The 18,110-nt window shown below is 46.6% G+C and overlaps 4 protein-coding genes across 5 annotated transcripts; 3 read left to right on the forward strand and 1 right to left on the reverse strand.

The window, feature by feature from the left end:
- The first annotated feature begins 1,256 nt into the window (after window positions 1–1,256).
- On the forward strand, window positions 1,257–7,232 carry LOC120667014 (uncharacterized protein C57A10.07-like). Its single transcript, XM_039947020.1, has 3 exons — window positions 1,257–2,105; window positions 6,300–6,424; window positions 6,605–7,232. Exons 1-3 carry the CDS (start codon window positions 1,529–1,531, stop codon window positions 6,923–6,925), a joined length of 1,023 nt encoding a protein of 340 aa, XP_039802954.1. The 5' UTR covers window positions 1,257–1,528; the 3' UTR covers window positions 6,926–7,232.
- Window positions 7,233–7,635: 403 nt separating this feature from the next.
- On the forward strand, window positions 7,636–9,470 carry LOC120667013 (F-box protein At5g07610-like). The gene is made up of 2 exons (XM_039947019.1): window positions 7,636–7,807; window positions 7,893–9,470. The coding sequence occupies exon 2, from the start codon at window positions 7,897–7,899 to the stop codon at window positions 9,163–9,165; it is 1,269 nt and encodes a 422-aa protein (XP_039802953.1). The 5' UTR covers window positions 7,636–7,807; window positions 7,893–7,896; the 3' UTR covers window positions 9,166–9,470.
- Window positions 9,471–11,210: 1,740 nt separating this feature from the next.
- On the forward strand, window positions 11,211–12,114 carry LOC120667015 (F-box protein At2g40910-like). Its single transcript, XM_039947022.1, has 2 exons — window positions 11,211–11,364; window positions 11,447–12,114. The coding sequence occupies exon 2, from the start codon at window positions 11,451–11,453 to the stop codon at window positions 11,763–11,765; it is 315 nt and encodes a 104-aa protein (XP_039802956.1). The 5' UTR covers window positions 11,211–11,364; window positions 11,447–11,450; the 3' UTR covers window positions 11,766–12,114.
- Window positions 12,115–14,374: 2,260 nt separating this feature from the next.
- Window positions 14,375–17,853, reverse strand: LOC120667016 (protein SINE1-like). Of its 2 annotated transcripts, none has more exons than XM_039947023.1 (3): window positions 17,719–17,853; window positions 15,572–16,887; window positions 14,375–15,029 (listed from the first exon to the last, which is right to left on the reverse strand). In XM_039947023.1, exons 2-3 carry the CDS (start codon window positions 16,877–16,879, stop codon window positions 14,601–14,603), a joined length of 1,737 nt encoding a protein of 578 aa, XP_039802957.1. In that variant the 5' UTR covers window positions 16,880–16,887; window positions 17,719–17,853; the 3' UTR covers window positions 14,375–14,600. The 2 variants fall into 2 exon arrangements, with proteins under 2 accessions (XP_039802957.1, XP_039802958.1); XM_039947024.1 differs by having other exon boundaries at window positions 15,572–16,871; window positions 17,719–17,844.
- Window positions 17,854–18,110: the final 257 nt, after the last annotated feature.

The following is an 18,110-nucleotide window of genomic DNA, read 5'->3' on the forward strand; positions in this document are numbered from 1 at the left end:
GGGTTTCTGAAGTTGGTTTTGTAAACTGATTTGTTTGAAACCGAAATTACCGGTCAAACTATTACTATTCACTAGCACAGTACAAACCAAACGCTCGACCAACTGCTGCAGTGCTGCGTATGTAGCACAGCTGCACAGCCACGCACGTATAAGCACTGTGCTCTGCTCTCAATTAATATATAGTATCGGTAATACTCCATCCATCTCAAATTATTAATCATTTTAATTTTTCTAGATTAATACACTTTGCTATGCATCTAAATAATAGATAGGTAGATGCATAGAAAAATCTATGAATTTAAAAAGTCAAAACAATTAATAATTTTGGACTGAGGGAGTAAGAGGCAACGAACTCCACGCAGGCTGATGGTCGACTTAATACTCTCCATCCCTACTAGTTGATGCATACTTACTATATAATTAATCAGCAAACTTCCCTTCAAAAAAATTAATCAGCAAACTGTTAGTAGTATATGTATTATCATAATATCACGGTATAATTAACAAGGACATATAGTACGTAGATTCCATCTCTGTCGAGGTTATTGTTATCTACGGAGGCATATCAGCTGAGGCATTAGCTTTGGCAGGGCTGGAAGCTGCTGAATTGAAAGGCCTGATCGAAGCAATGCATGCCTGCCGGCGCTGCAGCACATGCATGCACAGCGTGTACTCCTGAATGAATAATGCTCATCGCGATCTCTCCGGGCGATCTGATAAAAAAAGGCTATATATTTATTTATTAATCGTGCGCGCGCGCGGTGGCCACACGTACGTGTGATCCGAATATCTCATCATGGATGGCGATCCCCACCGAGAGATTTTCCACGATCTTAATTTTTTTAGTCTAGATAATTTAAAATCAGATCTAAAAAATTTGAGCTATAATCTTATATAATTTTGAGATAAAAAATTAATGATAAAAAAATTATAAAAAAAACATTAAAATCATGACTCATTACCACACACACACACATATATATATATATATCCCTAACACAAGTAGCCCTTTTTTTTTTCCTCTAAGAGTCCTGCACCAACAGAAACGTGTCTCATATCAATGGATCGATGAAGCTGCTGGCAATGGAACAAACCTTTTTACTCCGATCCTAGGATTTTTTTTTTGATAGGGATCCTAGGATTATTTGATCTTGGGCTTTTTCGGTCCACTTGTTTTGGGCTGATTTCTTTAGAGCAACACTCACTCGTGGGCTGCCTGCCCTGCAGGAGTTTTGTGTTGACCGGCCGCGGGCTCCTCCCACCCCTTCTTCCCTTGTCTCTGCCTCTCTCCACCTCTCTTGGCCGCCCCCCTCTCCTCGCGGCGCGCCGGCCGGCGACCACTGGGCGAGCGGCGGCGCGCCATCCGCCGGCGACGAGCGCCCACTAGGTACCCCCTTCCCTTCCTTCTGTGCGGAACGGAGCACCCCGCACCCTGAATGTAAGCAACCTGCCATTTGTATCCGGATCTGGGCCCGTCCGCCCCTGCGTGCTGCCCAAGTGATCTTGTGAGGCGGGGTTCTTCCGCGGGATGAGCGGCCAGGGGTTCGGTCCGGGGAGCCCCAAGTCCTTCCGCTACCCCACCCGAGGCGGCGGCGGCGACTTCGACCTCGAGTCCGGGATCTCCCGCAAGGCCCGCAGGCCCAAGACCCCGCACCTCGAGGCCTCCGTCGCGATGCGGGCCCGCCACTTCTACGAGGCGCACCCCGTGGCCGTCGCCGCCGCCCTGCTCTCCGCCGGCCTCGCCGTCCTGGTCCTCCTCTCCATCCACGAGGCCCGGTCCCGGGCCGGCGGCGCGTGGGCGGGCGCGGTCGGGGAGTACCCGCTCCCGAGCCTCCGGAACCTCGTCATGGTGGCCGGCCACTCGGTCTACACCAGCGCCAGCTGCGGGGGCACCGACCGCGAGGACTCCTGGTTCCTGGAGCCGTACCAGAGGCACCCCGGCCAGGCGGCCACGTTCGTCGCGCACATCAAGGAGGGCGTCGACATTGCGGCCAGGGACGACGGCGCGCTGCTCTTGTTCAGCGGCGGCGAGACGAGGAAGGAGGCCGGGCCGAGGAGCGAGGCGCAGAGCTATTGGGCGATCGCCGAGTCCAAAGGCTGGTTCGGTGAGTTTGTTCCCCCCCCCTACTTGGACATTTCTCCTTCGTTCATGTTCTTCGGTAAGATCAGTGGCATGGCACTTTGTATGTTTGGAAATGTTTAGTCCACGAGTCTCTGTTTGGTTTAATCATACCACCCTTATGATGTGTCTGTTTGGTTTAATCATACCACCCTTATGATGTGAAATTACTTCTCATCACTGAACACACTGTTGCTCCAATCAAATGCCAAAACAAGCACCATCCTTGTGTCCGGGTGAGTGGTGACATGTTTCTTGAAGCATGAGATTGATTTTGGAGTGGAGTGTGGATAATCAAAATGATGTTGAGCCTTGCCTACGGGATACCATACCTGTTGACAGCTAAAATTGGCATCAACCGGTCTGGTGCTGTAGCTGATCCGGCAGGAGCCCGACCGGTCTGACTGGTGGGTCCGACCGGTCTAGGAGGAATCCGACTGTAATTAGAGTTATTAATAGATTTAGATCTGTAAACAAGATTTCTTGCGGGGTAAGTCTTCCCCACCCTGTAAATATAAAGGGTCACGGCCGATTGAGGATCCAACCCAATCGAATCTATCAAAAACACATCTTTTATCCTTTTACCTTATTCTCTTTACCCTACTTTTCCAACCTCGACATGCTGTTCTTCCCTCGTCTCCATGGCGTTTGAAGACGACCTAGTTGGCCTGCCGAGCCTAGGGCAATCCTACGCGCGCTTGCCCCGACGGGGTCCCTCCCGGGCGAGCGTTCGTCGGATCGTCGTCGTTCTGCATGGCGACCGGTATGACCGGTCTCCCTGACCGGTCTGACCGCTCCACGCAGGAGGTGCTGCAAGGTGCCCCTCCTCGCGCCGCGCGACCTAGCGCAATAGTGTGTTGGACCGTAAAAGGCGTCAACACAAATTGGCAACTCCGCTGGGGAAGAGAATCAGGCTATGATGGCCGATCCATCAAACCCTAGCAATATATCGTCACATGAGGAACTACTTCAGGAGTATCGACGAGAGTGCGATCAGGCGGATGAAAGATTGCTTCTATTCTGTTATCGTAAAACAAAGCAAGGCGTCATCAAGATAAAGGAGTGCAAGCCACCATCCACGATTGATCTATTAAAAGAGGTACAATCTTTAGATACGTTATCCGATGCTCTATCTGATTTTGTTCAGTATTTGATTGATCAAGAAGATAGTTCAATTCCAGTTCCTATTATTCAAAAGTTGGTTATTGAAAAGCTGATTAATAATCCTTGCAAAGATTTGCCAACTTGTGATGTTGCTTGTCAAGACACAATTCGGCCGTCCCAAGCCGAATTTGTTGACCCAAAATTCCCTAGCAAGAGCACAGAAACTACATCTAGTACTTCAACGCTCGGGGGGCAACAAAACAAATGCAAAACTACTGGTTGCACTGCAACCGATCTGACCGGTCTTAAGACCGATCTAACTGGCTCATCTAAGGTTTTGCAAAATAAATCAAAACCTAAGATGGTTAAGCCAAAGAAACCTGAGATCGGTGTTTGGAAAACCGTTCAAGCTAAAGGTCATAGCAAGCATCAAAAGGCAAAGCCGTAGCCCATTGGAGAGTTTCCGGCTAAACCTCAAAAACAAAGAGATGCAAGAGATGCTAGTTGGCTTAATAAATCCAAACAACCAAGATCATCTCCAAAATGCCAGTTCAGTGATAAAAATCGGCAATAGAATAATTTTTCTACATCGATGTCGTTTCCGTCATATGGATCTCCTATGAATATGCCATGTGGTGTTGATTTCAGTTTGCCTTATTCTTGTGCACCATGGTTTCATATTTCATATATGCCGTCTCTTCCTACATATTTGTGCACAAGTTATATTACTTATAGGGAGCATGCAATTAGTAAGCCATCACCTACAAATAATGGCCGTTTTGATCCTAAAAATCGGCCTGTGCAGAAAAAGAAACACATGGTGATCAAGCAAGTCTATCGTGTCAAAAAGATGGACGATTCAATAAAAATTCAGATTTGACACTAGATAAAGAAAAGCCGGTTGTTGAAGAGCAATCGGATAGCTCAATTAGTAAAATTGTCCCCAATGATGATTCTGACTCAAACAATGTAGTCGAACAATGTTCAAGTTCGGCCGGGGGGCAAGATAAGAGCAACCATATCGGTTCTGACAGGACCGGTCTGACCGGTTCGTCAGACGTCAGACTGATCTGACCGGTCTGACCGGTCTTAACCTAAGAAGTCTGGTGGTGCAAAAAAAATAGGACCAAGCCGACCTTTGAGGAGCTTTTGGATAAATACAAGAAGATATCAGAATAAAAACAAAGCAATCAATTGGAAGGTAAACGAAGAAGGAATTCTTCACCACCAAGATCAAGAAACCATCAACGGCAAAGTTCAGCTAGACGCTAGGCGGATTCTAGGCGGTGACCCTTAGCCTAGCGCCTAGTCGGGATTAATCGCGCCTAGGCGTTCCTAGGCGGTTTTCTAGGCGATGATCAATACATGCTTTAATTTATTAATACATACTTAAGTACTTGAAAGAAAAGAAAAAATAGAAGATCAATGGTCATAGAATAGGGAGAAAAGAGAAGAAAGGCCCATAAAAACGGCCCAGCCCACCTTATCCACCATAACAATGGCCCAGCCCATCTTATCCACCTTATCCCTTCCTCCTCCTACCCCTTGCTCGCGCACGCACCAGCGCCCGCCCCTGCGCCCGCCGCCGCCCGCGCATGCGCATGCGCCCGCGCCCTCCGCCGCCCGCACCCTCCACTGCCCGCGCCCGCGCCAACAGCCGCCCGCACAAGCCTGCGCGAGCGCCCGCCGCTGCCGGCAGCTCCTCCCCCACCGGCGACCTCTGCCAGGCTCTTCTCCACCCCCACCGGTGCTGCCGACGAGCTGCCGCCGCCTAGGGGTCCGCCTACCCCCATAGGCGAGGCGGACACCCTCCGACTACCTAGTAATCGCGCCTAGGCGTGCCTAGGCGAGCGCCTAGCCGAACTATGATCAACGGTCATCGTATTGGTCTTCATCATTCATCCCGTCGATGCACGTACCATGGACTGTATATTCAGGTGTGTCTAATCCATGGTTTGGTCATAATTCTTGGCTGTCATATTATGACTGTCAGTTTTATGCTTTACCAAGGAGCTATGATTTGTATAATCAGCCGCATTGGCCGTTTCAAGACTTTTGTTATTGATCATGCTAAGGAATATAAAGCCGAAATAGTTTGCTGATCTTAAGTTTGAAATTGTTACATTTGCTAGTTCTTTTATTTCGGCTATTTTAGCATGTTTAAAGATAATATATGGCCGATGCATTGCTAATCATCGCCCTTAGATATTTTTGGTTCAGACGAATGTTTTTTGGCAAGCAAACTTTACTAAAAAAAAGGGGGGGCATATGTTGACAGCGAAAATTGGCATCAACCGGTCTGACCAAACGGTCTAACCGGTTTGGTGCTGTAGCTGATCCGGTAGGAGCCCGACCGGTCTGACCGGTGGGTCCGACCGGTCTAGGAGGAATCCGACTGTAATTAGAGTTCTTAATAGATTTTTATCTGTAAATAGAATTTTTTGTGGGGTAAGTCTTCCCCACCCTATAAATATAAAGGGTCACGACCGATTGAGGATCCAACCCAATCGAATATATCAAAAACACATATTTTATCCTTTTACCTTATTCTCTTTACCCTACTTTTCCAACCTTGACATGCTGTTCTCCCCTTGTCTCCATGGCGTTTGAAGACGCCCTAACTGGCCTGCCGAGCCTAGGGCAACCCTACGCGCGCTTGCCCCGACGGGGTCCCTCCCGGGCGAGCGTTCGTCGGATCGTCGTCGTTCTGCACGGCAACCGGTCTGACCGGTCTCCCTGACCGGTCTGACCGCTCCATGCGGGAGGTGCTGCAAGGTGCCTCTCCTCGCGCCGCGCGACCTAGTGCGATCGTGTGTTGGCCCGTAAAAGGCGTCAACAATACCATCACTAAGTAATGAATGAAAATTCTAGTTTTGGAGAAGTATAACACATGAATACGCATCTGAGCATGGATAGTCAGAATAAACAAGCTAATGCTCCCTGAAATTGATATAGTTTACTTTCTGATCTGTCACCTTAGTGTAGTATTAAAACCCAGGCTCATGCACTCCCAACTCCGAAGTTTTACTTCCGGCTGCCCTGTGTAAGATACTCATGGTTTTTTAACACTAAACAGGGAATGATGACAGTGTAAGGAGCAGGGCACTCACCGAGGAGCATGCCCGGGACAGTTTTGAAAACCTCCTGTTCAGTGTTTGCCGTTTCAGAGAACTCACTGGAAGATACCCACAAAACATAACAGTAAGCTTCTCTTCTTGTTAAATCACTCTTGCAAAACATTATCACCTTGGTGCTTATCAATAACTGGAAATGATTTTTTTTTTACTTCTGAACTTCAATCCACTTTGTGTGAGCTGAGTTCTGAGTTCTGTCATTCTATTCACTAATCAGAGCACTTCTAAACTAACTTTTGTTGCTTAGGTTGTAAGCTATGATTTCAAGGAGGAGCGGTTTGCGCAATTGCACAGAACAGCACTTGGATTCCCAGAAGGCAGATTTTTCTTCTCAGGTACCCCAGCAACCCCTGCCGCAAGGGAGGCTGCTCTGAAAGGTGAAGCTGCCGTCAGGGCTCAGTTCCTGGAAGATCCATATGGATGCTTAGGCTCTCTCCACATGAAGAGGCTCAAGAGGGACCCATTTCACCGTGCCATTCCATACCCTGATGGTTGCCCGGAGTTGAAGAGACTGTTCTCCTATTGTGGCGCAGTGCCGTTCCCTGGGCACCTCCCTTGGACTGAATAGTTATATGAAGGATCAGACTCCTGCCTCTGCACAATTCCAACATAGAGCACTTGCACGGTGCCAATGATCTTGTTCCCAACTAATGGGAAAGAGAATATTGACACTAGTCACAATTGTTTTTGCAAAATAGAAGCAATAGTACATGATCAGATCATATATAGATTTTCCTCTTCTTTTTTTCCTTCCCTGTTGTACACGTGTTATGTAGAAAGAACTTTCCTTGTAGCTGAACCTGCACCTGTTGTATTAATCTGGGTATACCATGAACATTGCTGCTATTTTTCCACTACTGATCCTTCAGTGTACATGAATCGCGAATGCATCCATGTCAGTGCCGTCTGCTACTACTGATTCTGGATATCCTGCTGTTCTTCCACTTCTGCTACTGACCCCCCTAGGTCATGTAGGGTTGCACGTGTGTTCGGTGCTACTGTGCAGAAAAATCTATGGCAAAAATATGGATAAAAGACCATATAGTCCTTCCTCTACGTGCATGCAAATTTTGAACATTTGTAAAAAAAATTATGCAAGGACAAAAAAAAAAGATGATAGTTTTTTTTGAGGGGGTAAAAAAAAAGATGATAGTTGCCTGCCTAGGTACAATTTTGGGCCGGGCTCAGACTCATTCGTAGGCCTCAGTGAACATTCGTAGGCCCAGCCCAGAAAACCACCATCTAACCCTACCCAACTAAATCCCCCATCCATTCCCCCTTCTCTCTAACCGCCGCTACGGCTTGTCCAGTCGTCGCCGGCGGCCGGCGGGGAGCACGCTTCGTGCGACGCTCGGAACTGAGCCTAGAGAGAGAAGGCATCGGTGTCGGGCCGCCCAGGCGGAGGGATCTGGCGGCGGCGCCCGGCGATCCCCGTCGTCCCCGGCGGCCGGTAAGCTTCCCCATTCCGGCGACCGCCGCACTCCTATCTGCCGCCGCTCACCCCCTCACTTCCAGCACCTCCTTTTCGCTCGCAGCGGCATGGACAGCCCCAGGAGGAGCGCGGCCGCGGTGGCCTTGCTGCCCGACGACGCCATCGTGGAGATCCTCTCCCGCGTCCCCGCCAGATCCCTCTGCCGGTTCCAGTGCGTGTCCAAGGCCTGGCGCGACCTCATCGCCGATCGCCTCCGCTGCAAGAAACTCCCCCAAACCCTCGAGGGCTTCTTCTACGCCTACGACGGCGACGACAACAAGATACAAGGCTGCAACAGTAGCGATGATGGCGGTGGTAAGGGAAACGGCGGCGGCGAGAGCTCTGATCGCGTCACCCATGGGCACTTCATCAACACATTGGGTAGATCTGTGCCCCTCGCTTCCTACTCCTTCCTGCTGGAGCAGCCTGGAATTGAGGCCATCGGTCTCATGCGTTCCTGCAACGGCCTCCTCCTCTTCGGGCACAGAATGGCTGGAGACACCTATGAGTCACTGGGCTATATTGTGTGCAACCCCGCCACTGAGCAATGGGTGGCTGTGCCCAGCTCCGGCTGGGAACCTTTATTGCCATCCGATGAGAGCGAGGACTACTCTGAAACTGGATATAACTGCCCTCCTTTCACCTATTTGATTTTCGACCCTGCTGTGTCCTCGCACTTTCAGTTGGTCCAGTTCTGGACGTACGATGATGTATTCGTGGAAGAGGTGCACACTTACTCGTCTGAAACTGGGGTATGGTCTGAGGGGACAAGTGAGTGGAGTTCAGATGGGGGCTTCTTCTCATTCTACGCAGAAAGCGCCTTCGTTCATGGCATGCTGCATTTCAGTGTCACCCGCTTTGGTGGGGAAGGGAGCAAGTGTCGCCAGGAGCAAATAGTTGCAGTTGATGGGGAAGGGAAGAAGTGTAGGATCATCAGCATGCCGGAGAAGTCTAGTGATGTGGTTTTTGTTGGTCAATCCCAAGGACAGCTGCATTACATGAGTCAACACAGAGACAACACTCGCCAGATGACTGAACTGTCCATTTGGGCTCTTCAGGACTACGGTACAGAAGAATGGGTTCTGAAGCACAGTGCGTCCTTTTTGCAGCTGTTTGGAAGAACGAGTTGCCAAGTTGAACATGACTACAGTGTGGTTGCCATTCACCCGGACCACAATATGATCTTCTTTGTTCAGCACTGGGACTTGAAACTGAAATCATATGACATGGATACCAAGGAAGTGTGCACTCTCCGCACTCTAAAGGTTGGCTGTCAGAATATTTTACCATATGTTCCCTATTTTACGGAGTCATCAGCATTTGCTAGTAAGCACTGAAATTGTGCCTTGTGAGGTACTAGTCAAATTTGATGTTCCAAGTAATGTGTTCTAGCACAGCAGCATCTAGCAACATAAATATATCTGTAGAATTAGGTAATGTGTTCTGATGGTGCTTCGATGTATTACTGCTCATGCATTTTGTGTGCTGGATACTGCAAACAAATACTCGAGGCATGCGTCTAAGTTACCATTGCATATGTATGCTATTGCCTAAGTTGCAGAATGTATGATGTTTGAACTTCAAGTTCCTAAGCTCTGTTTTTCCTGCTTCTAGAATCATAATGGCTGTAGAACTTTCTTCACTTTTATTTTCATGCAACTGAGTGTTTACGAATTGTGCATATTTGTTTCCTCCGTTTTTTTTTTGTGCTGAAAGGATAAATCTTCCTTGGTGCTGCCAGCAACGCGTGGTATTGCAAAGTTCAAAATTGAAAACTCCACGGCATTAACATCAAGAGCTGCCCTAGCTGGTGTTTATTACATTTATATTTAGCTTCCAGACCATTTCTTTTCTTATTTACACTGCTGAAGGATAGAGTCTTTTAAGTTTTAACAGGATAGTTTGGACTGGGCAGGTTATGCCTGTAGATACTGTTCACTTGTGTCTGATAAGCGCTGTGAAAAATGGCTACAAATATTTAGAGATGCCACTTTCCCATTAGTTGCCAAATGCACTGTTGGTTTACGACATCACAAATCAACTTTATCTGCAGCATTATACTTGTGAACTTTCAGATTTTTTTTAAAAAAAATCCAGAACTTTCTAAGTAAATCTCAAATGCCAAACGAATTCATAGCTTAATTCTATAGTTCACAATTTTTTTGTATGTACTCCTCGAGTCCTCGGAATGAAGTTTTGGATCAGTGGCAAGGTGATGATTTAGAAATGTGCAAAGCTCCGGAAAAATTTAGAGAAACGGAACCCTGGAATTTCCGTGCATCATTGCAATGACAGTTTTTTTTTTTTTTGAAAAACATTGTTGCGCACTTGAGTCCATCACAAGTTAAATGCTGCACTTGATGATTTTCGTTCTGTAAACTGGCGAACTCTGTAGCAGTTAAACCTATGTTGATCCTTACAACAAATTTTGAAATGACACCATTATATGGTTGTAATGCAAGACTTCTGTATGTTGTTAACATTAGGAAAATACTGTATATGTTTGGAAATGTTTAGCCCATGAGTCTCTGATTGGTTTAATGATATCACCCTTATGATGTGAAATTGCTTCTCACCACTCAACCCTCTGTTGCTCTAATCAAATGCCAAAACAAGCAACATGCTTGTATTAGGGTGACATGTTTGTAGAAGTGTGAGATTGATTTTGGAGTTGAGTAGAGAGTTAACTAGTGATGTTAATCCTTGTGTATGGGATGCCATCGCTATGTAATGCATTAAATGTTAAGCTGTATGGTTAATTATCTAAAGAATTACAACACATGAATACCTATCTGAGCAAGGATAGTTAGAATCAATGTTTATAAAGCGGTAAGGCGAGGCGAGGCGATAGGCCACCGCTCGGACGCCTAGACGAATAAAGTGTGAGGCGAGGCGATGCCTTATTCACTCAAATACGCATACATTTATCTTCACATACATATACATTTACCTGTAAAAGAAAAGAAAAAATAGAGGACCACTGGGTACTAATTGATATCCTGCTATTTTTGCACTACTGATCCTTCAGTCAGTGTACATGAATGCACCCATGTCAGTTCTGTCTGTCGTATACTACTGATTCTCGATATTCTTCTGTTCTTCAACTACTGACCCTAGGTCACGTACAAAAATATGTGCAGAAAACTTTGTGGCAAAAATATGGAAAAAAGACCATATAATCCTTCCTCAACGTGCATGCAAATTTTGAACATTTCAAAAGAATTATTCAAGGAGGAAAAAAAAGGCCCAGCCCGACAAACTCCTTGCGTGCACAAACTTGGGCTCAGATATGGCCTGTTTCTGTAACGCGGCCCAGCCCACAAAACCACCATCTAACCCTCCTAATCCCCCATCCCCCCCTGACGATCGTCGACCGCCGTTTCGCGGCTTGCTCGATCGTCGCCGGCGGCCGGCGGCGGCGGGGAGCACCCTTCGTCGTGACGCTCGTAGCTGAGCTTAGAGAGAGAACACAGCGGTCTGGGGCCGTCCAGGAGGAGGGATCAGGCGGCGGCGCTCCCCATCGTCCCCGGCGGCCGGTAAGCTTCCCCATCTCGGCGAGCGCCGCACTCCGATCTGCCGCTCATCCCCTCACCTCAAGCTCCTCCTTTTCGTTCGCAGCGGCATGGACAGCCCCAAGAGGAGCGCGGCCGCGGTGGCCTCGCTGCCCGACGACGCCATCGTGGAGATCCTCTCCCGCGTCCCGGCCAGATCCCTCTGCCGGTTCAAGTGCGTGTCCAAGGCGTGGCGCGACCTCATCGCCGACCGCCACAACTGCAAGAAGCTCCCCCAAACCCTCGAGGGCTTCTTCTGCGCCTACGATGGCGAGATACACGGCGGCAACCGCGGCGATGGCGGCGGCGAGGGGGTCGCGTCGTCCAGGGGCGCTTCATCGACACGCTGGGTAGATCCGTGCCCCTCGCGTCTTTCTCCTTCCTGAGCGAGCAGCCGGGAATTGAGGAACTCAATCTCGTGCATTCCTGCAACGGCCTCATCCTCTTCAGTCACATACGGGATTCGGAAACCTACGATTCACTGGGCTTTATCGTGTGCAACCCCGCCACCGAGCAATGGGTGCCCGTGCCCGACTCCGGCTGGAACCCTAATCTGTTTCACCAAGCGGATGAGAACGAGGATTCGGATTCGGACTGGTACTGTGATCCTAGCTTCAGGTTCACCTATTTGATTTTCGATCCTGCTGTGTCCTCGCACTTTAAGTTGGTCGAGTTCTGGACGTACGATGAGATTAAGTATTTAGTGGGAGAGGTGAACACCTACTCGTCTGAGGATTTCGTGAGAGAGGTGCACACCTACTCGTCTGAAACTGGGGTATGGTCTGAGGGGACAAGTGAGTGGAGTTCAGGTGAGGACTTATGTTTCTTCGCACAATGCGCCTTTGTTAATGGCATGCTGCATTTCAATGTCACCCACCTTGATATAGACCAGGAGGCAGGAGCAAATAGTTGCAGTTGATGGGGAAGGGAAGAAGTGTAGGATCATCAGCAGGCCGGAGAAGTCTAGTGATGTGGTTTTTGTTGGTCAATCCCAAGGACAGCTGCATTACATGAGTCAACACAGAGACAAAACTCGCCAGATGACTGAACTGTCCATTTGGGTTCTTCAGGACTACAATAAAGAAGAATGGGTTCTGAAGCACAGTGTCCTTTTTGCAGCTGTTTGGAAGAACGAGTTTCCAAGTTGAACATGATTACAATGTGGTTGCCATTCACCCGGACCGCAATATGATCTTCTTTGTTAAGCACTGGGACCTGAAACTGAAATCATATGACATGGATAGCAAGGAAGTGCGCACTCTCTGTACTCTAGGGGTTCGCCGTCAGGATATTTTACCATATGTTCCCTATTTCATGGAGTCATCGGCACTTGCTAGTAAGCACTGAAATTGTGCCTTGTGAGCTACTAAGTCAAATTTGATGTTCCAAGTAATGTGTTCCAGCACAGGAGCATCTAGCAACATAAATATATCTGTAGAATTAGGTAATGTGTTCTGATGGTGCTTCGATGTACTACTGCTCATGCATTTTGTGTGCTATATACTGCAAACAAATACTCGAGGCACATGTGTAAGTTACCATTACATATGTATGCTATTGCCTAAGTTGCAGAATGTATGATGTTTGAACTTCTAAGTTCCTAAGCTCTATTTTTCCTGTTTCCAGAATCATAATGGATGTAGCACTTTCTTCACTTTTATTTTTCATGCAACTGAGTGTTTACAAACTGTGAATAATTGTTTCCTCCTGTTTTTGTTTGTGCTGAAAGGATAAACCTTCCTTGTTGCCAGCAACGCATGGTATTGCAAAGTTCAAAATTGAAATCTCCACGGCATGAACATCAAGGGCTGACCTAGCTGATGTTTATTACATTTTATATTTAGCTTGCAGACCATTTTTTTTTTCATATTTACACTGCTGAGGGATAAAAACCTTTTAATAGGATAGTTTGGACTGAGCTGGTTATGCCTGTAGATACTATTCACTTGTGTCTGATAACACCGCTGTGAAAAATGGCTACAAGATTTAGATATGCCACTTCCCCATTAGTTGCTAAATGCACCGATGGTTTACAACATCACAAACCAACTTTATCTGCAGCATTATACTTGTGAAATTTCAGAACCTTTTTTTTTTGTTGAAAATTTCAGAGCTTTTCAAGTAAATCTCAAATGCCAAACAAATTCATAACTTAATTCTATAGTTCACAATTTTTTATACTCCTCGTGATGAAGTTTTAGAGCAGAGGCAAGGTGATGATGATTTAGAAATGCGCAAAGGCTGGTGTTGAAGCATGAGTGTTTAACCCCAAAGCAAAAACTGAATAATTCAACGCACAAAGCAAAAACAGTACTGCTGATGCTTTGCTATGCTGCTGAATAATCTCTCATGGAACCTGAGAGCCATTTGGACTGAATCGTCATAGTATCAGAGATACTAACACATGCCCTACTATTCCCCGTCTCCAACAGGGGAAGCTGAGGAGTGAGGACCGAGTAGTCCTGACTCCTGACAACAATTGTGTGGGGATTAGGAATTTTCCATTGAAACGATGCAACCAAGCCTGAATGTAGCAAGCATCATTCCTTGAATCTACAACTACCCTTGTGTACACCGAATCTGGTTGACCTGAAGTGATGCACACAGCTGCATAGCTTTGTGTGTACTGCATATACTCTAGGCGGTGCCATCGAGGATCAAGGTCAGACCTCGAGCAGCAACACCAGGACAAAACGCATGCAGATTAATTGAGTAGCTACCAGTTACCAATGACTGAAAAATGCCATCATACATGCAAACAAATATTAGAGGTTAAACAAGAAATTGCGTGTGCATTCATAGTATAAACAAATAAACACCTTATGTTCCCTTTACAAAGATTCAGCAAGTATGCTGATGGTAATTTTCCCTCTGTCAAATGATGAAATTAACACGATTGAAGATTCAGCAATCAGCATGCATAATTGCTAGCTTTCACAAATCACAATGAAGGTCCAGCAATCATACCTCCTCAAACCACATTCGGAAGCACAGATAAGCACACCAACAGAACTTCAACCAATTTCCACAGCTTTGAAAAAGTTGATTCATTTTCACCTAAGGACGAATCTACAACATTCTCATGTATACCGGCAGAGCTGTATATGGTACAACATCATACAACTACTGAAAGCCAGTGGTTGATGCACCAGGTACAATGCCACCGAAACGAAAAAAAAACTTCTTACAAAGAGACATGGTTACACATAGTGACATAGATGCTATGTAGGTACAAAATAGAGCTCATTACTGGGATGCTGCTTCCACCAAACTAACAATAAAGCAACGATCAACACAGAGCAGACAAAAGGAATCAATCGACTGCTAAGACAGTTTGTTTCTCTTTTCTTCGTTCGACACATCTTTTGATTCTCTGCAGCAGCGGCAGCAGCAGCAGCATGGCGTTCTTCACATGAGGCTCTTGCACTATCAGAACGCCTGCTGTTGGTTGGGAACTTCAGGTCTTCGGTCAGCAAGCCTATCTTTTCCTCAAGTTCGCCATCCTTTTGAAACAAAAAATGGTCTTGGCACTGTATCTGCCTAAAAGCTTGACTTTTAGGTAAGCGGTGGCTCTCTCTTTCTGAGTCACTGCAAGAGGTGAAAGAGTAGACCTGCCTCCTTGGAGTTGACAAAGCTTGACGCCTGTACACCTGGGTTCAGGGTAAAAGTAACTATGAATTCATTTTAATCTACAAACTCTGTAATACTCTCAAACTTCATTGTGCAAACCAAATTACTGAAAAATGAACATCACCAACACAAATATTTATACATCTATAGAATTACCATGGCCCACCCAATCGATGTAGATGATATTTATTGCACCATATTAAAAAAAATATCAATACAAAAGGAAGATGAAAACATCAGTTGCTTCTGCACCAAAATTCAAAGTGATCATTTTCAGTATCATTCAAGGAACAACATAAATATAGACAATATTCCAAAGGTCAATAATAGTAATTCATATACCATGCCTTAACGTGCTAAGTATATCAAAGATCTAAAATTGCTAGATTCCTCCCCTTTCCCCCCTTTTCCCTCTTGTATATGCTCCTGTAAGTGGCCAACTGCTCTGTCTCTTCTCTTTTCTTTTTAATTTAATATAATTTGTGCTGTGGGTTACTCCCCCACAGTTTTGCCCTAAAAAAAATCTGAAATTGCTCAATTTAAATGATGATCTGCCATATACCTGATTAGTAGCTCGAGGTGTTAAACAAGTAGGACATGGGTCACCAACTCCTGTCAACACATCTGAGCACCTCCTACTTGCCTTAACAAGACCAGCAGAACTGGATTGTCCTATTATACCCATAGTATCACGACAATCAGGTACTGAAATGTGGAAAAACTCATCATTGGACATTCCATGTGAAAAGTGAGATCCACTACTCCAAAGGCGCCGCCTTGCACGTGTACTTCCAAGAATATCAGCACACTGTCCAACTGGCGGCTGAGAATCAAAGTCATTAAACGAACGAACAGATTGCACCTCACAAGGAGATTCACTAGAGCCACTGTCTCTAATATCCAAATCATCAAGTGGAGAATTTGACCCCTTCCTGCTATGCCTCCCACTACAGTTTACCAACGGACTAAACTTTTTGTGGTCTCCACATTCCTCCTGCCTCTCAAGTAGCTTAGCAGTCTCAGCTGCTTGAGAAGCTGCAGTGCAGATATCTGCAATATAGCCAGCTTGGCATTGCTCCAAAGCTTGGATAATGCTGCTGATCTCAGAAGATATTATCCTCACATCCAACCTTTTCATGATGGAATGTATCATTTGAATGGATGACATAATCATCTGAGAATTGCTTGCCTTAGTGCTATGATCCAATATCTGTAATCCTGATCTTATCAATGATCTTCCATAAGGCTCCAGTGTCAAAGGATTATATTTTGACAGAGCAACTACCAAGCTTAAGTGCACAACTGTGTGACAGTGAACCTCCTCTAGAGCCCCCGAGACCTTCAAGCAAACACCATTGACCAACTCATTGGATGCGAATTGCCAATTGTTGGACTGGACAAGAGCAGTGATACAAAGAGCAGAACCAGAAGAGATGCTCTTGTTGGTGTTCATCAAGCAATCTGATAAGGGATGGCAAAGGGAGCTCATGATCTCAGATTTCTCTTCTTCTCTACCCAGAGGATCAATGCCATAGCGGGATAATGTGCAAACCACCTTGGAGCAACCAGCACTATGCAAAGACCCTGATGACATAATCCTGATGATTGCTGAAATAATCTGTCCGATGTGTGGTACAATGTTGCGGCCATGAACTTCTGCGGCAGTCTCAAAAATGCATAGGATCTCCTCCATAGAGTACGAGCTTGGCTTGTCAGGGGAGCACACACGGGCAAGAAATGGAGGAAGTGTGTTCGAATCAAGATCTTTCACATACAGTTTCAAGCCTCTGAAGGCAGGCTGGTGGCTGATGGGTTCCATAGTAGAAACGTCCAGTTCTTGATATTCACCCACTCCAATACTTCTAGACATTGCATACACTGGATTCATTCAAGAAACAAAAAGAAGAGTTGTCAGCAAAAGTAAACGATGTATGCATGTCCGGGGAGCAAATAAGCAAACCTACATGTGACCGTCTGTTGAGTTAAAACATACCAAAACACGACAAAAACTTTATTCAGAGGTTTCAGTTGATTCGCCGCCCAATAACAATATATGCAGAGCACGCTCATATAACAAGCAGTAGAGCGCACAGTACAGAATGCAAGTAATAAGAAAAAGGAAGGGGAGAGAATAACCAGATAATGACTATTCCGAGGTAGCGAGTTTAGGTGTTAATTTGTTTAGAGCAAAATCAATTATGTACAGAGCAATATGATGCTACAATTTTTTTTTTCCAGAAACAAATATTTCGATCAGGCATTCAGAGAAATGGTGCCGGAATCATCCTGTACAGTATGGACACAAAATCTTCGGTTAATTACTTGCCACTCACTGGCACCACCGGTAGAGCATGGCTAAGCCCAAAAACCTCATTTGAACCCGCCCAAGAAATTCGAAATAAACGGCACCCGCGCCTTGCAAGTCCATGGATACGCCTCCTACACCGATACCAATCGATCTTGCGCGCGCTGAGGAAGAAGAAAGAGAGACCAATCGAACTGAACAAGTCAAGAACCGTCGAGGGTGGATTCGACTGGCACACCAACATGAGGCAAGAAACTGCGCGAGGCCCCAGATCTCCCGTAGAACAAGCGACCGAAAACGATAAAGATTTTGACTCGACTTCGCATATCAGTTCGAACATCCCGCAGAGAAATCCACGGTTCGGGGGGGAGACAACCGAGGCGAGGGAGCAAGGGTTTCCTTACCGACGAATCGGGACGGATCCCCGCCCCGCGCCAATCCAAGGCCGGTGAAACGGGGGAGGGGGCTACGGCGAAGATGGACGAGGAGTTCTTGCGGCGGCGGTGGGTCGCCGCCGGAGTGGACGCCGCTCCGGTGGGTTGGTGGGGGGTGGGGGCGGGTTCGACGGCGCCGGCTCGGACGGAGAGGGAGAAGGCGGCGGTCTGAGCGGCAGTTCGAGTTTTTTGAGGTCAAACCGTCAATGTGCTATGGGCTTTGGCTTTTTGGGCCCTCCTTGTTGCGGCCCAATCTGGTGGGGCCCAAGGCCCAAAATGATGAATATCTCTCCTCTTTTTTTCTTCAAAAAGATGAAATTGTTTTTTTTTCTTTTGTAGACGTGGCCACATAATTGTTGTCA

Source organism: Panicum virgatum, chromosome 3N, assembly GCF_016808335.1.
Source record: "Panicum virgatum strain AP13 chromosome 3N, P.virgatum_v5, whole genome shotgun sequence".
NCBI classification, from domain to species: Eukaryota; Viridiplantae; Streptophyta; class Magnoliopsida; order Poales; family Poaceae; genus Panicum; species Panicum virgatum.